Source organism: Triplophysa dalaica, chromosome 14 (genome assembly GCF_015846415.1).
Source record: "Triplophysa dalaica isolate WHDGS20190420 chromosome 14, ASM1584641v1, whole genome shotgun sequence".
NCBI classification, from domain to species: Eukaryota; Metazoa; Chordata; class Actinopteri; order Cypriniformes; family Nemacheilidae; genus Triplophysa; species Triplophysa dalaica.
In genome coordinates this window covers 13,392,162-13,410,806 of record NC_079555.1, presented here as the reverse complement: position 1 = coordinate 13,410,806, position 18,645 = coordinate 13,392,162, and the positions used below count along the sequence as shown (strand labels likewise).

At 39.9% G+C, this 18,645-nt stretch overlaps 1 protein-coding gene across 2 annotated transcripts in view; it reads left to right on the top strand.

Annotated features, from left to right (window-relative positions):
- The first annotated feature begins 1,416 nt into the window (after positions 1–1,416).
- Positions 1,417–18,645, top strand: part of insyn1 (inhibitory synaptic factor 1) — a 52,236-nt gene continuing 35,007 nt past the window's right edge. Inside the window, exons 1-3 of one of the 2 annotated variants that reach the window (XM_056765549.1) lie at positions 1,417–2,033; positions 2,226–2,554; positions 3,254–3,644. In XM_056765549.1, the coding sequence (XP_056621527.1) occupies positions 3,501–3,644 (144 nt within the window). In that variant the 5' untranslated portion in view covers positions 1,417–2,033; positions 2,226–2,554; positions 3,254–3,500. Of the gene's footprint in view, positions 2,034–2,225; positions 2,555–2,786; positions 3,645–18,645 lie in introns of both variants that reach the window. The other variant, XM_056765548.1, reaches the window with a different exon arrangement.

Here is an 18,645-nt window from a genome sequence, read left to right as displayed (position 1 = left end):
AGTAAAAACCAGCAGTCAGAATGACCTTAGCGTTGAAGATATATCATACCGGGAGGGGGGTTACTGGGTGACGACGATGGCACTGTGGCTGTCAAACATCCGGTCATGTGTTTCAAAGATTCCTCAATAATTAAAAATGTGTTACAGTAAATTCGGTTATTAGTGTTCATTAGATGCCAAATTACGCTAAACAGCATTTTGGAGGGCTGTAAAGGGATTTAAAGAGCATTCGTAATGATCTGTGACTTTTAAAGGAGGCACGCGGTCAAACGGGGATATGGAAAGGATGTGACAGGAAGATTTTTGGCCGTTCAGCAGTAAAAGCGTTCCGTGCCTACACTGTTCTGCATAGATTTGTAAGAATGCCACATCAGCCTCCACCTACACGCAGAGACCCACACACATTCACCCTGACCCTCTCTAACATTCACATGCACCCTAAGCATTCTCTACATGTATTCCACACATCAGCGGAACACATCTTTTTTTTAAAGAATTGTATAAAATATTAAACGCATAAAAATAGTAAATGCTATAATATAAATATTTTTTTTACATTACTGAAATAATGGACAAAACAAACTTAAAATAAAATCTGTTGACATTTAGGTCGTGTGGTTTTTGTCTAGTTTTGAATCCATTATTTGAATTATATTCATAAAAATAAGTTAACCTTGCACTGCACTTTTTTTTTCTCAAACTAAAACCACCAACTAGAAAGTTGCATGGCTTTGCGACTCAAATAGATTTAGATTATTTAAACAGAAAATAAATTGAACCTGCTCTTCCGCAAAATTCATTGCAGAAATTTCCATTACAGAGGAAAGAGTTCAGTGGTAAGAGCATTGCGTTATCAACGCAAGGTTGTGGGTTCGATCCCAGGGGATTGCCCATACCTATGTATAAATGTATAGTATAATGCAATGCAAGTCGCCATGGATAAAAGCATCTGCCAAAGGCGTAAATGAAATGTAAGAGGAACATACAGTACAGTATTACATCAAGACTATCAAGCAAGCTAGTCAGCACATCCTAAATATATGCTCGAAGCCAAAAGTGCACATTGTAATAATGTGCTGAATATATTAAGGGGTGAATATTTTATTAAGGATGAAGATACAACAGGGAATATTTTACACCACATCATTTTCTCAATTTGTTTAAGAAGCCTGAGTGTGGTGAAATAAAGTAAAACTAACCCTTCCCGGGCAGGGCTCCCAACACAAGCTTGAGATTTATTTACGCACAGTTCACAAAGTAAAATCAAAGGGACCAATAATAAAAGTGAGAACAAATATTCCTGAGAACATTTCGAATGTGATGTTCGCTGCTGTCTCTTTAAACCTCATGGTCCCTCCCCCCTCCTCAGAAACAGTGAGAGAGAGCCGTCTCCACTAGCAGCCAAAGCCTGTCCATAAACTCCAGCCTCTTCCTCCCTCCATCTGGCAGTGCGTACGGGAGAGAGAGGAGAGCGAGAGAGAGAGTGAGAGTGAGAGAGAGAGGACGGTGCGTGTGCGTCCACAGGGTTTCGAATCACAGGCAGCTCCAGCATCCCTCTCTCAGACAGAGTCTGTCGTCACGGGCGACAGGAGGTGTCTCATCCGCTGTAGAGACGGAGCGTCGGCAGCCGGTGGTCGCCGCAGCAACAAGAGCATCCAAGGAGTTCCTGGACTGTGGCTGGAAAGGCTGCCTGCTCGGCTAGGGGCTCGGAGAGGGAACGCGGGGCCAATCTCCTCCCTCGCACCTCCTCTGCTGCTTCACTTTGTCAGTGAAGGACAGCTGTGGGCGAGCGTGAATGAATGGATAGGGCTAGAGATAAAAGAGTGGAATCGTTGGGTTTGTGTGCGTGGCAAAGTGTGAGAGAGAAATGAGTGTGTGAGCTGGTATGTTTCTGTATGATGGTGAGTGACGCGGCTACTGAACGCACAGGATGATCTAAGCTCAGCCGAGCTGTAAACTGTTTCCCTTCAGCTCTGTTGGGAAAAGAGAAGAAGCAAACCAGCACATTGTTTCTACTTCTGACCAGAGAAGAGGTGAGAGAGAGAACTCCGTGTTATAAAGTGCTCTATATTCCCACTGAGGCTGATACGATTAAATTTGGTGACCACAGTCATATGTTTTCGTCTATTATGGATTTTATGTAACTGTAGTGGTGATGAAAATATGAAGATAAGTGCTTGAGAAAGATATAAATGAGCAAACTGCTCTTCCTCGTGTCTTTCCAGGTGTCGCGTGATATTTTCTAGTGCCACTTATTGGCAGCAACGATTTTGGAGGGTCAAGTTCTGCTCTTTTATTTTCTTCCCTTATTCCCCGGAGCAAGAGACGTGGAATTTACCTCCTCATGACTTTTGAAGAACGCACAGCTGTTATGAAGTGGTACCTTTTGGATTTCACACATCTTTAAAGGGAACTAGATTGAGATGCCATTCCTGTCAACCATTGCTGCAGAATTTGTAAAGAAATGACCAGAAGTAAAGCCTTCGGTTTAGAAGTCAAGGATGTGCCATTTAATCTGACTTAATTCCCTGCAAGGAATGCACCACAACACATTGTAAGTATGACCACATTTTTTGCCTCTCATAACGCTTTATTTAAATTGTTTGCTATCTCATTTTATTATGGCAGATAAAAAACAAATAAGCAAGGACGAGGACACACAAACACGCATGCATAAAGACAAGAACACATACAACTGAAGGACAAATTTGAGTTCTTTGTGCAAAGGGCTTTTTTGGCAAGTATATCTGACTCTAATAGAGCCTGTTTTTCTCTTACATATCCAGTGCTGGGAAGAGGAAAGCTGGAGTATTTGGACACCTTTTGGTCACATTTGGGTTTTGACTTTTAGTTCAGAAAAACATTGACCCAAAACGTCTCCGATTTTAAAAAGAGGTGTTCTTGATCAGTATTCAAAAACTGAATGTATTGCAATGTTGGGAGTTTTCTTTTTCCACCTTGGTTGGATTTTACGATAGCTCAGAATGGACCCTCTCTCAGCATGAGGATCTGTCTCTCTATTGCACCATGCACAAATGAATGCAATCCTCCACATGTCTACATGGAAGAGATTTCTGCTTCATAGACAACAGCTTTCAATTCCAGATTACCCCTAAGGACCCATACTGCCCAACACATATTTCCCAGATACAATGAAATGAACCACCGCATTGTGCGCATTCCATTTATTTTCCCCGGAGTTTGGTGTATGTTTCTTGGATATAACAGCCTAACCGTCCTTCAATGATTCCAGCACCTTCCGTTTCAACCACATCCCTGAGATGCCCCGCGGTACACAGCAAGAGGAGGCTTGACCCCAGACCCAGCGAGGTCTCTCGGCTGCCCAGGCGTTTTTAAGATGTTGAACCCTCCCTGCACGGCCCGAGCCCCAGATCGGATCAGTAGCACTGCGGCTCCAGGTGGCCCCAGACATGGATCGTGGCTCGGCTTGCCCCTGCCCTCAGCGCTCCGCAACCCGGCCCGTGAGCAGCCTGTGAAGGATGTCCCAGAGCGGAGCTCCGGCCCGGGAACCCTCTGAGACCCCCAGTCAGAGAGAACAGATCCGCAGCCACATGAAGATGGTGATCGTGCAGTTGGAAGGAATTCTCAAAGAGCTGAAAGATGTGGCGCACGAACTGCGGGAGGTAAGACTTAATCATTGTGTGAATAGTTTGGAAGCCAAGGTTACCATTTTGGCGAACTGATAATCGAAGGCACATTTTATTCATTTCGTTTTTCACTTCGGGAGAGACATTTGGTGGAAAAGAGGGAACGTTTTAGGGTTTAGAATCGAAAAGGTCGGTTAAAAACGTGCAAGTGTGGCTTAGAGTGAAAGTAACCTCATTTCACCGAGAGACCCTGCGCACCAACCCCCTATTATTGCAAGAAAGTATTAACCATCATCCGTTTCACTCTCTGAATAGTCTCACTTGCTGCTTTTGATTGAGAAACGGTTACTGTAAATGGGTCATAAAAAGAGCCGAGAGAGAGAGCGAGAGAGGGGTGTAGATTTAATGCAGAGGAAAGATTACTTTTCCTGTGACATCACATCACATGCTCCTTGGAATTCTTTGAAATCCCAAATGATGTGAATGTGACCAGATTGCTTTTCCAGAGGGATAGAGTGGTAAATAAAACAGATATGAGGAGAACATAAATGAGAGGCAGAGAAAAGAAAGAAAGAAAGGCAAAGAGGTGTGCAAGGTAGGAGTTGGGCTTGGCAATGCAATAGTTATGTAAGCACTTTGTTATCGGCTGGATTCCTACTGTATTCTACCAACTGCCATGGTTACACGATGAAAAGATTCCACTGAGCGTGTGTGTGTGTGTTGCTCTCTATGTGCTTAGGAGAGGAGCTGACGGGAGAGAAAAAAAGACAAATGTGTGTCTGCGTCAATGTCACATTTCAGCTGAATAGATTTGTGTACGTGTGTGTGCCTGAATTTGCGTGAGATATGAAGGTATGAAGCAGAAATTCTCGAGATATTGTTCGTTTAAGAATGTGGAAGAGAGAGGATTTAGTATGTGCGTGATGGTGTGTGTGTTTTAGGGTTGCATGCACGTTCAAGCTCTCTTTTAATGAGAAATGAATTGTGTGTGTGTTATGTGGGAAATATTTTTGTCATCAGTCCTGTCAAAAACCGTGGAGCATGAGAGAGAGAAGGCTTATTCAAATGTTTCAAGAATATCCTTAATACATGTCATTCTCTCCGTACTGTATGAGTGTTAGATATTTCAGTCCAACACAAATCTGCACCTTTTCAGACTATCCCTTCGAGCTACCCAGACACAAACGTCTTCATCTACATCCACCCCAAGTCTCTCTCTTGTAGTTCAATTTCCAGATCCTCCCTTCAGACCGTGCAGAGTAAAGCCAGTGGAGGACCGAACTATACACCCTTAAGTCTCTCGGTTGCGTTCTCCGTGCACAAACGTGATTGATGATGTGGGAACAATACCCGCTCCGGCTATTTATAAACAACAAGACACGGCACGGCCCGGTAAACGGCTCACGCCCACACTACATATGGATCCAGCTAAAAATAAAGTCGGATATCTTAAAGCTCTGAGAGGGGGACGTGGCTTTCTGTTTGACTGTAAACTAATCGCTGACCGCTGAGAAAACGAGAAGACGGTTGGAGAGCTTTACATTGGAAGATTAAATATTATTAAATATTTAATATCCTGGGCACTAGTTTTCGTGTAGAGCAATGAAAGTAAATGAGGGTTGGGCTGTAAAACACCAAAATTACAAAAAGCATTATAAAAGTATTATAAAATGGTCTGTACCAAAGATATTAATATTAAAGGGGTCCTATGGCACGAAAACATTTCTGTGTCTTTGGTGTGTTATAAGTTGCCCATGCATGTATTAGATACGTAAAATTGCAAAAATGAAGGTGTCGGAACAAAAGACTTTATCTAAAAGCGAATGCTCACCCAGACCTGCCTGAAACACCTCGTGTAACCACACCCCCACAAATCTAAGTCAGTTTGTGGGATGAGTTGACTACGACCACCTAAATGTACACGCAAGTAAGGTGGGCGTACCTGTCAGAACAATTGCATTGGAACTTGATGTTCTAAGTATGGTAAGAGGTGTTACATTTCCATTACACGCTTGCAGTATCGACCAATCACTACACACTGGTTAACTGGCCAATCATAGCACACCTTGCTTTTCAGAGCGATGGGCTTCGTAAAAATCACGCGTTTCAGAGAGGCGGTGCAAAGAGGAAATACTTTTGTGAATACACATTGCATTACATCTAAAACAAACGATAATTTTCGTTTTCGCCGTGTCATATGACCCCTTTTAACAAGATTCGTCACTGCCATTGAAATGAATCTGGAGAAGCGCAACGCCCAATATGGCCGCCCGAGCGAAGCTTTGCGCATGCATTGCATTTTTTTTTTAAGCACAATTGATCATAGGAAACAAACGTTATGGTACAGTTTACGTATCAGTTTTCCCATTCACGTCTTGTTTGAATTACGTAATAACTGCCCAGAGGCGCGTTGCAAAGATGGCCGCCGAGTGGGACGACTTCCCTATACGGACTTTGGTACTACTCATGTGCTATAACTCCACTTTTGCCATACGATAACCAGGCCATTATATGACTTTTGATACTTTTATAGCAACTGCATTATTTCTGTCTATATTATAGAAAAATATTTCTTAAATTCTTTTTGTGCTTCACAGAGGAAAGTCATCCGGGTTTGGAAAGACATGAGGGTCTGTAAATGATGACAGAAGTTTAATCTTTACGTGAACTGTCCCTTTAAGGAGTATTGATCCTCAGTCTTGTGAAGAATGTGTAGATGGCAAATGTCAGATAAAATCTTTAATTCTTTTGGCCATATTATACGAGTATCTGATGGGTAACACTCAGTGCCGGATGATACTTCTGGGATTCGGCATAATAAGGTCACATCGCTTGAAATGAGACCAGGCTGCGGACTGGATTTGTGTGTATAGTAGTGTATGGCAGAAACAGCTCTGCGTTTGGGGACAAAAGTAAAAACTCAACACTGTCCTTCGTAGAATTTTTTCTCTTGGTCTTTCAGCGCGTATGACCGTGTATGTGGAGAGCGTACGTGAGAGTGTAAAGATACACATTAATACCCTTTAACCCTGTTTGACTTCAGAGTGCAGCAAGTTTCTGCTAAGATAGAAAAACTTATGTAACTCTTCACTAACATAAAACGGCACAAACAGTTCTGAATTAATCATCAGTTCTGTCATTCTGCAGGAATTTAGAAGCTCACATGAGCCTGAAATCTTTTCACATCTCTTCCCATGCATTCAGACTCTCATTCAACCCCCCCAAGCTTTTGCTAGCGCACTTTTTAATTAATGCTAACTGCCTCGGGCTAAGATCATCCTTGCAAACAAACTCTGAGGGAAATGCTGTCATTCATTCTCCTTCAGTCTTTAACTAGGAGATGTTCATACAAACGAACCGAAATGGTTCCTTTTTCAACAACAACAACAACAACAACAAAATATGCAATCTTGCATTAAAATGAAGCCAAACAATTACTTTGTTGTAGGTTTGCAATGATTGAATGATTGAATATGTAATTACATATAATAATAAATATAGTATTTTAACACCAAGCTGACATCTTTTTCATGACAGTTTTTAATGATATGCAAGAGGAATGAAGCCCCACCCTTAAACTCGTACCTAAAGGGATAGTTCACCTAAAAATGAAAGGAAGAGTCATCCTTTACTCCTTTACTATTTTTCTAAACCTGTATGCATGTATTTGCTTCGATAAACACAAAGGAAGATATTTGGAAGAATGTCAGTAACCAAACAGATCTCGTCCCACATTGACTCCCATAGTATTTGTTTTCCCTACTATGGCAGTTAATGGGGGATGAGATCTGTTTGGTTACTGACATTCTTCCAAATATCTTCCTTTGTGTTCAGCAGAACAAATACCTTTTTACAGATTTGGAGTAAATTATGATAGAGTTTTCATTTTTGATTGAACTATCCCTTTAAAGGAATTGTTCACCTTCAAAATGGAAAGTCTGTCATTATGTCATGTCCTCTTGACATTTCATACCTTTATGACTTTTCTTCTGCAGAACACAAAAACAGATATTTTGAAATATTTCTGTAACGGAAAACCGTTGGTCCCCCTTGACTTGCATTGGTTTTATGTCCATACAATAGAAGTGAATGGGGACCAACGGTTTCTGGATCCAAACATTTGTCAAAATATCTTCTCTTGTTTTTTGTAGAAGAAAGAAAATCATACAGGTTTAAAATGACAACCAAGTGAGGTAATTATGATAGAATTTTCATTTTTAAAAATAAAAATTGGTAAGCGAACAACGGCGGTGTCCATTCAATATTATAAAGACACAAAACCAGTTCCTTGGTTCAATGGGTACCCCAGTTGTTTGGTGACCAACATTCTTCAAAATATCTTCTTTTGTGTTTTGCAGAAGAAGTCATACCCTTTTGGAGTGACAAGAGTAAATGATGACAGAGTTTAACTTTAAAATTATGAATGAGATTGTATAAATTCATACCAATTAACCACTTTTAAAACCGTTGTGAATTGCCATTAGATTGTAGCCCAGATTCAAAGACGTTTTATTTTTGCTTCTGGTAGCAGAATTTCTTTTTGTCATACAATTACCTCATTGGCTGTAGGCTTTTAACGCAAGGCAGCAGGTTAGGACCCACTTAGAGTTGATCCATTAAATGGAGAACTGTTGAGAACCTGCTCCTGTCCTAACGTCTTTGTGTACTTGAGCAAACCACTTAACCCGTAGTTACTCCAAAGGGACTCATTGAGATTATCCTACTTTAAGTTGATCTCGGCAAAATATCAGTGCGTATTATGGGCATTATATTATTCATAATATTGTTATATGATCACCGTCTCAAACGGTGAGAGACAAACACCGGCCTTCAAGCGTTACATTAATATGGTGATTGAAACAGACAACGCTCCCTGTGGAGTCAGCTAGTAGTTGCACAGAATTTGATGATCAATATATTTCATTAATGAGTCGATTCGGTGGCTCTGTCCTCGGCGAGCTGATTTGCGTCTGAATTCCCTGTGCTGTGAAAGCTTACCGAGCGCAACATGCAAAAACCATCGATAACATAAACGCCTTCATTTCGGTTTAACAACCCCTGATGCATAACAGACCAACATTTAGTCAAAAATTCATTTTTATAATATTTTTATAATATTTTCCTTTTAAGATGCACGGTGGTAACACTTTAACATAAGGACTCATTCATTGACATTTATAAAATTTATTAACATATACTTTCTATATATATTTTTGTTAATTTTTCATAATGCAGATGTTTATCGTTCATTGATGTTTGCTTATTGTGGATTAATTTATGTTACCAGATAGTTAATTTAGATTATTAATAAATAATTAATGTGGAAATTTACCAAGATTTTGAATGGTGTAGAAGTTTTTTGGTTGGTAGTTTATGTTAAAGGTCCAGTGTGTCATTTTTTGGAGGCTCTATTGACAGAAATGCAATGAAATATACATCACTATGTCTACAGAGGTGTATAAAGACCTTACATAATGAAGCGTTATGTTTTTATTATCTTAGAATGAGCTATTTCTATCTACATACACCGCAGGTCCCCTTACATGGAATTGGAGATGTTGTTTCTACAGTAGCGCTAATTGGACAAACTGCAGAGCGTTTTTCTTAAATACATCATCTACTTCGGCAAAGAAGCGACATCTTTGTCCTGGGTCAGCCACCGTAGTGCTTCAAAAGGGAGGGGTGGAGTGGAGTGAGCCATTGGATGCAATTTGCAACCTCACAGCTAGGTGCCACTAAATTTCATACACTGGACCATAAATAAATGTAGTTAACTTATGTTAACACATGAAACCTTATTGTAAAGTGGTAACTCAACATTAAGCAGTTAAGTGAATCGTTTTATCTACCTTTCCAAAAACCCTTTATCAACAAACATTGGTTAGTTATATCATTGGAAACACAGGTCAGAGGTTAAAAACTCAAAAGTCAAGGGAAGCAGGCAGACAGGAAAGACACAAAACGAAGAGGAGACTGTGTCTCACAGCATGTAATGAGAGGGACGAGTGTCATTTGGACAAAGAGTACTTATCTGTGCTACAGTGCTGTGTCTGCAGCTCGGTGAAGTGTCTGCGCCTGTGCTCGGTAATTTGAGAGATTGGTTTATCACACGGAAGCAGAGAGTGTGATGCAACCGCAAACATGGCTTCCTAAAACTTGTCTATTTCAGACGGAATTACTCGGTCTGTTTTAATTTCCTTGCTAAAATAAACATGAGACGTCTCATTAAGAAGCGATCTGCATATATCCATCAGGAGTCTGGCAACGGTAGATCAGGCGTGTTGGATGCTTTTTGTCATCCCTTTTAAAGCACAATCAAGCTAAAAGAGACAGGAAATGACTTCACTGAATCGCCAGTGATCAAATAGCATCAGTCCCATTTGCAATGACAGTGCCTTGGGCTAATTCCTTTACAGTACCACACACAGCATGTTCAGTTAAAATGTGGCCTTTCTTTCCTGTATGAAGACAGTTAAAGTCAACTTGAAACGGAATTAAACTCTATATGTATACTTTTGTTATCTGACGTCTTTCAGAAACGGGTTGTTTAAAGGGATGGTTCACCAAAAAAGGAAAATTCGGTCATTATTTACTCGTTCTGTTGTCATTTTAAACCTTTATGACTTACTTTCTTCTAGAGAACAAAAAAGAAGATATCTTGAAGAATGTTGGTAATCATAGAACTTTGGCACCCATTGACTTTAATTGGATGAACACAAAACCAATGCAAGTCAATGGTTTCCTACCATTGTTCGGTTACCATCATTCTAGTCAGTGATGTTGGATATTTTTCATTCAATTATTTTTTTAATTTTATGATAATATATGTAATATTTGTATTTAGTTTAAATTTTTTTTACACATGTTTGGCAAGATCAATGATCAGAGTTTAGAATAAGTCTGCATTGGGTGAACACAGACTCGACTACTTCAATAAATCAAAATGAATGGCAAAATGATATACAGTACATATACATAAAATATATACATGAATCCGCATTATAATACATTTTACAGACTTGATTAGTACAATATTACGTTATCGAGACCCAGATCAATATATATTGAGATAATTCTATTACCTGCTAGTTTTCACTTCTATAGACCGTTTCATCGGATGCACGCACATGGCCTAAAGTTGATTTCCGGTCTTAGTTGGTTATGATATAACAATTTATTTTATTTTAAATAAATATAAATGTATCTTAATATTTGATTGTATATCAATTATATTCAATAAATTAAAACTAATCAACATTTATTGCTTCTTTGCAGAGATTTACCGGAAGTTAAGTTTCGGCCACATAACGTTTTTTCTTATTTTTTTTCCGCTGAAACCGTCTATTAAGATCAGATACATGCATTTAGAAAAAAAACATCCAATTTTAGGAACTATATGTGAAATTTGCTTTCATATTGAAACATATATAGCTTGTCATTTCTGCACATCAAATATAACCCTGCGACTTAAACATGTTTTATTCCAATGTAAACAACTGTAAACAGATAAGCAGAATTCCGCATTATATCCTGTCTGATCCAGCTAGATAGATGGAGAGAGAGATAGAGAGACGAGTGAGAGCGGGAGAGATAACAGCAAGTGATGAAGAAGAGACAGCATGCGGTGAGACAGTGTTAGTCTGTGACAGACCGAAAGAGTTAGTGGCAGGATCCAGGCAGGCAGCCTATCAGTTGAGTTTGGTAGCCTCTCTCAGTGCCTAGCCATGGGGCTGAGCGCAGGCGAATCGGCTTGCGATGTGCAGAGACCCGCGGGGGGGCTTAAACCTTGAATCAAAGGCTGCCGCTCTCTCGCTGGGACTGTTTACACTATCTACCCCTGCACAGCTTCCCTCCGCATGGGGCCACTGACAGGACCGCATGGCCGTCACTGCCGTACAGCTGCGCGTCATCCACTGGAGGCGCTAGGATCGATGAGATCAGTTCATGCAGATGCGTGAGATTAGATGGACATTTTTAAAATCGAATCTTTTAACGGATATCACAGGAGGGACATAGAGAGTGTTTCACTATGTCTGTGGTTTTAGATGTTTAGATGTTTCTTCTTAATGTTTTTTTTTTCCTAGAATGGTCCCTCATGACCCGACACTTAGTCTTAAAATCTCCTTTCAGGGAAAACTAAGAATTTTGTTCCAGAAAATTCATGTTCTGTATAAATACCCATTGGTTGTCGTTTCATAGCTTAGGGAATTTAAAGGGATGGTTCAACTAAAAACAAAAATCTGTGTTTCTTTACTCGCCCTCCTGATATTTGACTTTATTTCCTCTGCAATACACAACAGCCGATATTTGGTATATATTGGTCAGTCTATTTTATGGAGACAAAAACCAATGCAAGTCAATGGGGAACAACCCATTGACCAATATTCTTATGGTCTTATTTTGTGTTCTGCAGAAAAAAGTCATACAAGTCTAAAATGAAAAGAGGGTGAGTAAATGCCGAAATTATTTTCATTTTGGGGTCACTTTAATGGAAAAGCAAAGCAGAGACAACTGCTGGCACGGTAAAGCGAAAATATGTAAATAGCCAGAAAGTCAGAAATGTTGAATTCATCCTGAAATCTGAATCATTTAATACTTTTTATTGCATTCTTTCAGAAAACTCTTTTAGGACTATTTGAGACTTTTTTCATCTCTTTTGAAACTCTAAAACAGGCAGATATAATATTTTGTCTCAGACATTTTCATTTGGACTCACTGTTTAATCTTATTGCTGTCTAGGTAAAAACAATAGAGATATTGAAAACATCTCATTTGTGATATTTCTTTTCCGCTGAATAATACAAATTGAAAAAGATACTGATACATCGAGAACTGCTTCGATCATTTGTCAGAAGTTGCCGACTCACAAAACCTGTTACCCGCTCTCAAAGAAAATAGACTTTCTGCACCCTCCCGTTCGATGCGTCAAGGCTCAGTGTGGACTGCCCACTTTGATCCAAAGCTGCCTCCTCTGTCCAGGTCCCCCAGCAGGCAGCAGGAGACTCAATTTGCTGGAGATTATGGGTTGGCTTTGGTAAAGCCAGAGGCCTGTTAACTTTCTCTCTCTCTCTCTCTCTCTCTCTCTCTCTCTCTCTCATGACAGCTCGGCCAAGCTGGGCAGGATAAATCAGCCTTGTGGTCAAGTTAGAAAAGCAACCATCCGGCTTGCTGGAGTATACAGACAGCCCAACTCTGTTACGTCTATCTTACTTTATCCTTTTTCACAGACCCATTTCCATTTTCTCTTGACCTCATTTCCTCTGTTCAAATTAATTTCTTAAATTAATGAGTGTCACCGCAGGAAAGAGTGCATCGGCATCAGCCAGTTTTCAGAGCAGTCTGACACCTCTGGCTCAGGACGTAGAACTCAATAATGTCAAATGACGTTACCTGTCTAATGACGAACGGTTGCCAAATTCGGAATTTATTCTCACAAAATATCATGCGGTGATCTATAACAACCCCTGCACTTTTGATGGGGAAAACTGAAGATCAGTGGCGGCCAAGCCTTTAGGTGCAAAACACTGCGAGCTTCCAGTTTCATTCCATCCTTCTGCCAGTCTGTGCAGGGTGAAATCGACCGGCTCATCATGCTGGTAAAAGCCGTGGATTAGGTCCCACTTTGGCTCACACCCAACCTCTCAAGTTCTCAATCTCTAGTGGCCATTAAAAGCTTCTTGGATATTGAGGCCGATTCTGTGAGAGGAAAAGATTTCAAATGTCTTCAGTTGAGTTTAAAGGTTTAGTGGACCCACATAATTCACGCTTGTGTCATTTCAAACCCTTATTTTCTCTGGAATGTGGAAAAAAAATCATTCTTGAAAAATATTTTAGCTCTTGCCATGCAATGCAAGTTCATAGCAACCAGGGGCTGTACACAGAAAGTATAGTGATCCTTATATGACTCGTTTTCTATATTATGGTGCTTTTCCACGGCATAGTACTGCATGGTACGGCGTGGTACAGCTCATTTTTGGGGGGTTTCCAGTGGGTCTAGTACCCAGTACCTGATACTCTTTTTAGTACCATCTCGGTTGAGGTCACAAGCGTACTATACCGATTTACACACAGATCACAGATTGAGAGAATCATTACCAGCGTAGTCGGATTTGCAATACATGTATACGCATTTAAATACGTTGTATTGGCATTTGGTTATATGCTTTGTTACAGTAATATAGAGATTGAGACCCTTAGGGCAATGTTATATTCTACATTAGTTTACCCTCGTGCGCCGTCGAACAAACCAAAAGATCGTTGTTTGCTCTTTGGTGTAAAATTTCCCGAACTCTGGTATTTTAGCAGTATATTGTTTTGTTGCCATCCGCCATCGATCCATTACTCCTGTGTTGTCCGTGTGTTTATGTCGCGTTCACAATGATGCTACGGATGTAGTGGCAGCGCAACTATGACCATACGTTTATAATCCACACCCACTTTGAAGTGTTACTAAACTGCTTTGGAAAAGCAAACTGGACCGAAGTGAAGTGAGCTGCACCAAGACCAGTCGTACTAAACCTAACGGTACCATGCAGTGGAAAAGCGCCCTTATTTTTCTGAAAACATACGCAAGCTTTGTGTGAAAAACGGACACGTAATTCTTCGAAAAATGTTTCTTCTGTGCTTCGATGTAAAATGAACAGCAGTGATGCGGAGAAGCTAAATAATGACAGAATTTTTCGTTTTTGGGTGAACTTTTCCTTTAAGCTCAGCACTGATGTAATCCCTCAACCTTTATATGATATTCACATTAAAACTCGTTTGAAATGATGAAATTATTTCCAGAGACATCAGGTCTAGCTTTGTTGTATTTTGAGCATAAAAGTCTTGAAGCACTTTTTTTTGCTTTATTAAACAGCATAGGTACTCGTTCCGTAGCATTGCGCCCCATTTTCTCTACCAGTGAGAATACTATTGTTCCATTGAAAGTGAAAACATCTTGTGTCTCAAGCTAGCTGTTCTCCTGCTTTCTCCCGCATTTCTCTCCGCTTTGCTATTTCTATCTCTCTTTCGCTCTCTCATTCTCACTACCCAGGCTGATGGTGGTTTATGAAAGCGCTCTGATCATTTACAGCAGTTGCTCTGATAGGCATGCATAGGACGGGTCCTGGCGCATCTCGATGCTATGAATTAAACCACTGGGCTGAATTTAATGGGGTGAGAAATGGCAGACTGGCTCTTTACATGGGCTAATTGTTTTGCAAGCATGCTTAGCACACAGAGAGGGACAAATGCTTTTATCAGCCTGAACTACAACTGGGACTGAATACGTAATGGGCTCCACATAGCAAACATTTCTCAATATGTAACATCAAACGCGTACGACAACAGCATGGGCAACGCCCCTGAAAATAACACACGGTCCTGAAATGTAGAAACAAGCGGTGTGGAACAGCATCTCAGGATGGAATGTTACAGCGTGACCCAGTTTTCAATGATCTCATAATGTAACTTCTGCGGAAGTGAACTGTAATAGCCAGAGCTTAAGCAACGGGGCAGAAAGCAGCCTTTAACCTTTAAAGCCTCTCAATCGCCTGTTTGAGTCTTTTATTACATCAACGCCAACGGAAAGAGGTGGACGAGATTAATGTGAGCTGCACACGAATGTTGGGACCAATTTGTGGTCGTGTGGAGGGGGTTGAGTCATAAAACAAATCAGCGGAGGATTTCAGTTTTATATCAATGAAGAACAAATCATAGATCGTCAAATGCAACAAGTGTTAACACACAAGGAAGCTCCATTTGACTTACTAGAAGGCTTTGCCTCTAATGTCGAGAGTGCAGATATTTAAACCTGATCTATTACTACTAACTATTTTTACAAGATGTCGATTTTGTGTACATTTATATGATGTGAATCATACCAAAAACATACAATTTAAAGCAAGCATGAGAGTAATTAAATATAAGAGTATAGAATTGTATGATGCTGCTGTACTTCTGAATCCTTGTCCATATTACCCATCACCTATCTCCATATTGGGTGATTTTTTTTTTCCTTAAATCATTATTATCACATTATTTGCAACGATTATTATTATTAGCAACTACCTTTTCAAAGAGTAAAATAGTTTTGCCTAAAAGACTCTGGAGGCAAAATGACGTTGCATTGACATTTATTTAACAGCTGTCCAGCTAATGAAAGCAAAAGATAATATGCTAAAGTTCTTTGGCGTAAGCACCGTCTGTAGCTCGAATCCAGAGGGTCGTAGAATCTTGCATTTCCTGCCTGAAGATGAAGGCAGGGGCGGAGCCTACCCGATGCATGGACGGGGACCGACCTGGTGGTAGTGGGGAGGAGGGGGGTGAATGGTGAATGTCGGCGTCAGTATCTGCAAAGCTACACGTTGAGTAAGTACGGATCTTATATACTTATATACAAGTGTTGGATGAAGAGTCTTCCTGGCAAAACTTGCGCTAAATCTTTCATTTCTGGTTTCCATTAAGTCTAGCAATGGGATGTTTTTATTAGATTTTATTACACTTGTCTGTGTTCATGGAGTTCTAAATATGCTGTAAGCATGTGCGTTGCTTGGCTATATGATTGATTCAGCTTTGAATTAACTTGGAAGTTTTTTCGGTGAATTATAAAAATAGAGTAAAAAACTAGATTGTGTTTAAAAGTTCTTTAATACACATCAATACACACATGCACAACAGAGGTTTAAAACTCGTTTTGAGTGTTTGAGTGTAACGAAGTAACACAGATCCTTCATTGTGAGTCCTTGCCACTCTCTGCGATGATGTCATCAAGCTCATATGCCCTTATTTGACTGCGTTGCTAGATGTAGCCCTTACCTGTAACAAATCGATGTCACTGTCACCTTGTGCAGCCTGGCCGACTGAGCGGGCCAGCTGGCCCTGTACGCATGACTGCCACCCCTCACCTGTCTCTGCTCTTGCTCCCATCACTGTCTCTGGATCACAGGTGTCAGCTTCAGGCAGAGCGAGATGAAAGAGATGCTGACCAGAGCCAAGATTAATTATTCAAGCTGCAGCGTGGTAGCCAGGGGAGGGAGAGAAAAAATGTCTGCAAACTATTATATCTGCACTGTCATAAAAGTATTTTGGTACCATGGAAATCTTTTTATTTTTATTTTGTCATGTACTGAAGTAATATCAACGCGTTGTTTAAGGTACTTTGGAATATTATGTTACACGCTTCTGGTGGTTTTATCACTTTTCATACACAAGCAGAACAACGCTCAATCACAAAAATAATGAATACACATTCTGACTTAAAATATGTCAACAGTAAATATTTCTAAATACCGCCACCTGTTCGCAGACTAGTGTTGACATCTGTTTAACTATATGAGCTCGCCATTCTGCATACATAGATGTGACTCTCCGCACATTTTTAGCTTCCAGGTGATGTGGCAGGCAGTTTTTACAACTCCAAGGGGATCAACAGCTGATGTTAGCAACACATTCTTCGGATACTTTACGGAATGGGCGTGACGTGAGAAAGCAGCTTTGTGTCCTCACCTTAACTCAGTCACATGGTGTGCAGATCAGTCATCGGTGGCAACTTTTTCTGACAGCACGTTACGCATGTGAAAATGAGACAGATTCAGTTTGGAAGTCGACTGTGAAACATCCTGTTAGGTTGAAAATTTGAGGAAATTTGTGAGAAATGGAACTGTGAACATTTAGAGCACAATGGGGATGTGCAATTCTGGTATTTTATATAGACACTCCTACAGTAAATTATAGTAGATTAAAAGGAATTACAGTCAATTGTTTATTAAATATAAAAAAACGTTAAAGAGCTTTTTTATATTATTGAGTGAAATCTAGAACCACAGATTTTGTGAGAAAGGACTATTAATAGGGAGGTATACTGGAATTTCGCTATTGGCTACTAAAATGTTATTGATGAAAACTCGAATTATGACTAATAATAATAGTAATAATAGTTGTTGTTGTTGTCATCGTTGTTGTTGTTTTGAATTTTTTTGCTATTTTCGCTGCGCTAAATAGGTCTAACAAGGACCATCAACACGCCACAATTAACAGCTATAAATTCATCCCCTTTGACCCCACTCTCTCTCTAATTCTGTATGCATGTCACTCGTCTAGTGGCAATTAAACCACCAATGGGTAAAGTCAGTAATTCCTGTGCTCGTTTGACTAAAAGCCTGGCCTGTAAGAATGAAAGAAATGGTGGATGACTGTGACCTTCAGGTCAAAAACCAAGGTCAATGCTAAACTTTACACTTCTTTTTGTGGACAGGGAATTGACATAATAACAGTTAATACACATCGAGAGACTTCATTTAGATATAAATGGAAGATGGATGAGGAGGATGAGAAAAATAGTTGACGGAAAAACGTCTGTCATCTTTTACCCATTCTCTTTTTCCTTGAATTTACAATGTGTCAAATTTACATTTTAGTCTAACTGACACTCAGGATGTGGAGTATAGTGTACATGTTGTAGATCTATTTTAGGACACCTTATTGGTGCTTTTGCATGCTTTTCAAAGCTTGAATGCTCCAGTTCCCATTCACTTTTATTCTGTATAAAAGACCAATGTGTTGTTTCTTTTTGTTCCCAGGAGGAAGTAAAGACAATAATTGTGAATAAATGATCAAATAAGTGTCAGTTTTGGGTTGTATAACAGAAGTAAAGAAATGCAAAAAGGAATTGAAATGCTGAGGAACAGATAACATAAAACACTATGAATAAAATCCAAACAATTAGACTTCGTACATCGGTGTTCTGTGATATTATTACTACCTTTCAAACATTTTAAAACGTTACCGCAGTTTGTCAGTGTAACCTGATGCAATCTGTTAATTAAAAAAAGGAATCATCATACAATGCATGTTGCGATGCTTGGTTTGCAGTGAGGATAACCACACCGTGTCCTATTCCAGCTTCCACAGCGTGACTTGAGTAAACATACGCTCATCTATAGACATTACGCGTCCTGTGACTTGCTTTTTACATTTTACAATTAATTAAAGTATTCCTTAATACGCTTTGATGTATGCCACAACATTATTTCTCCCCAATTGCTATGCAAATTAC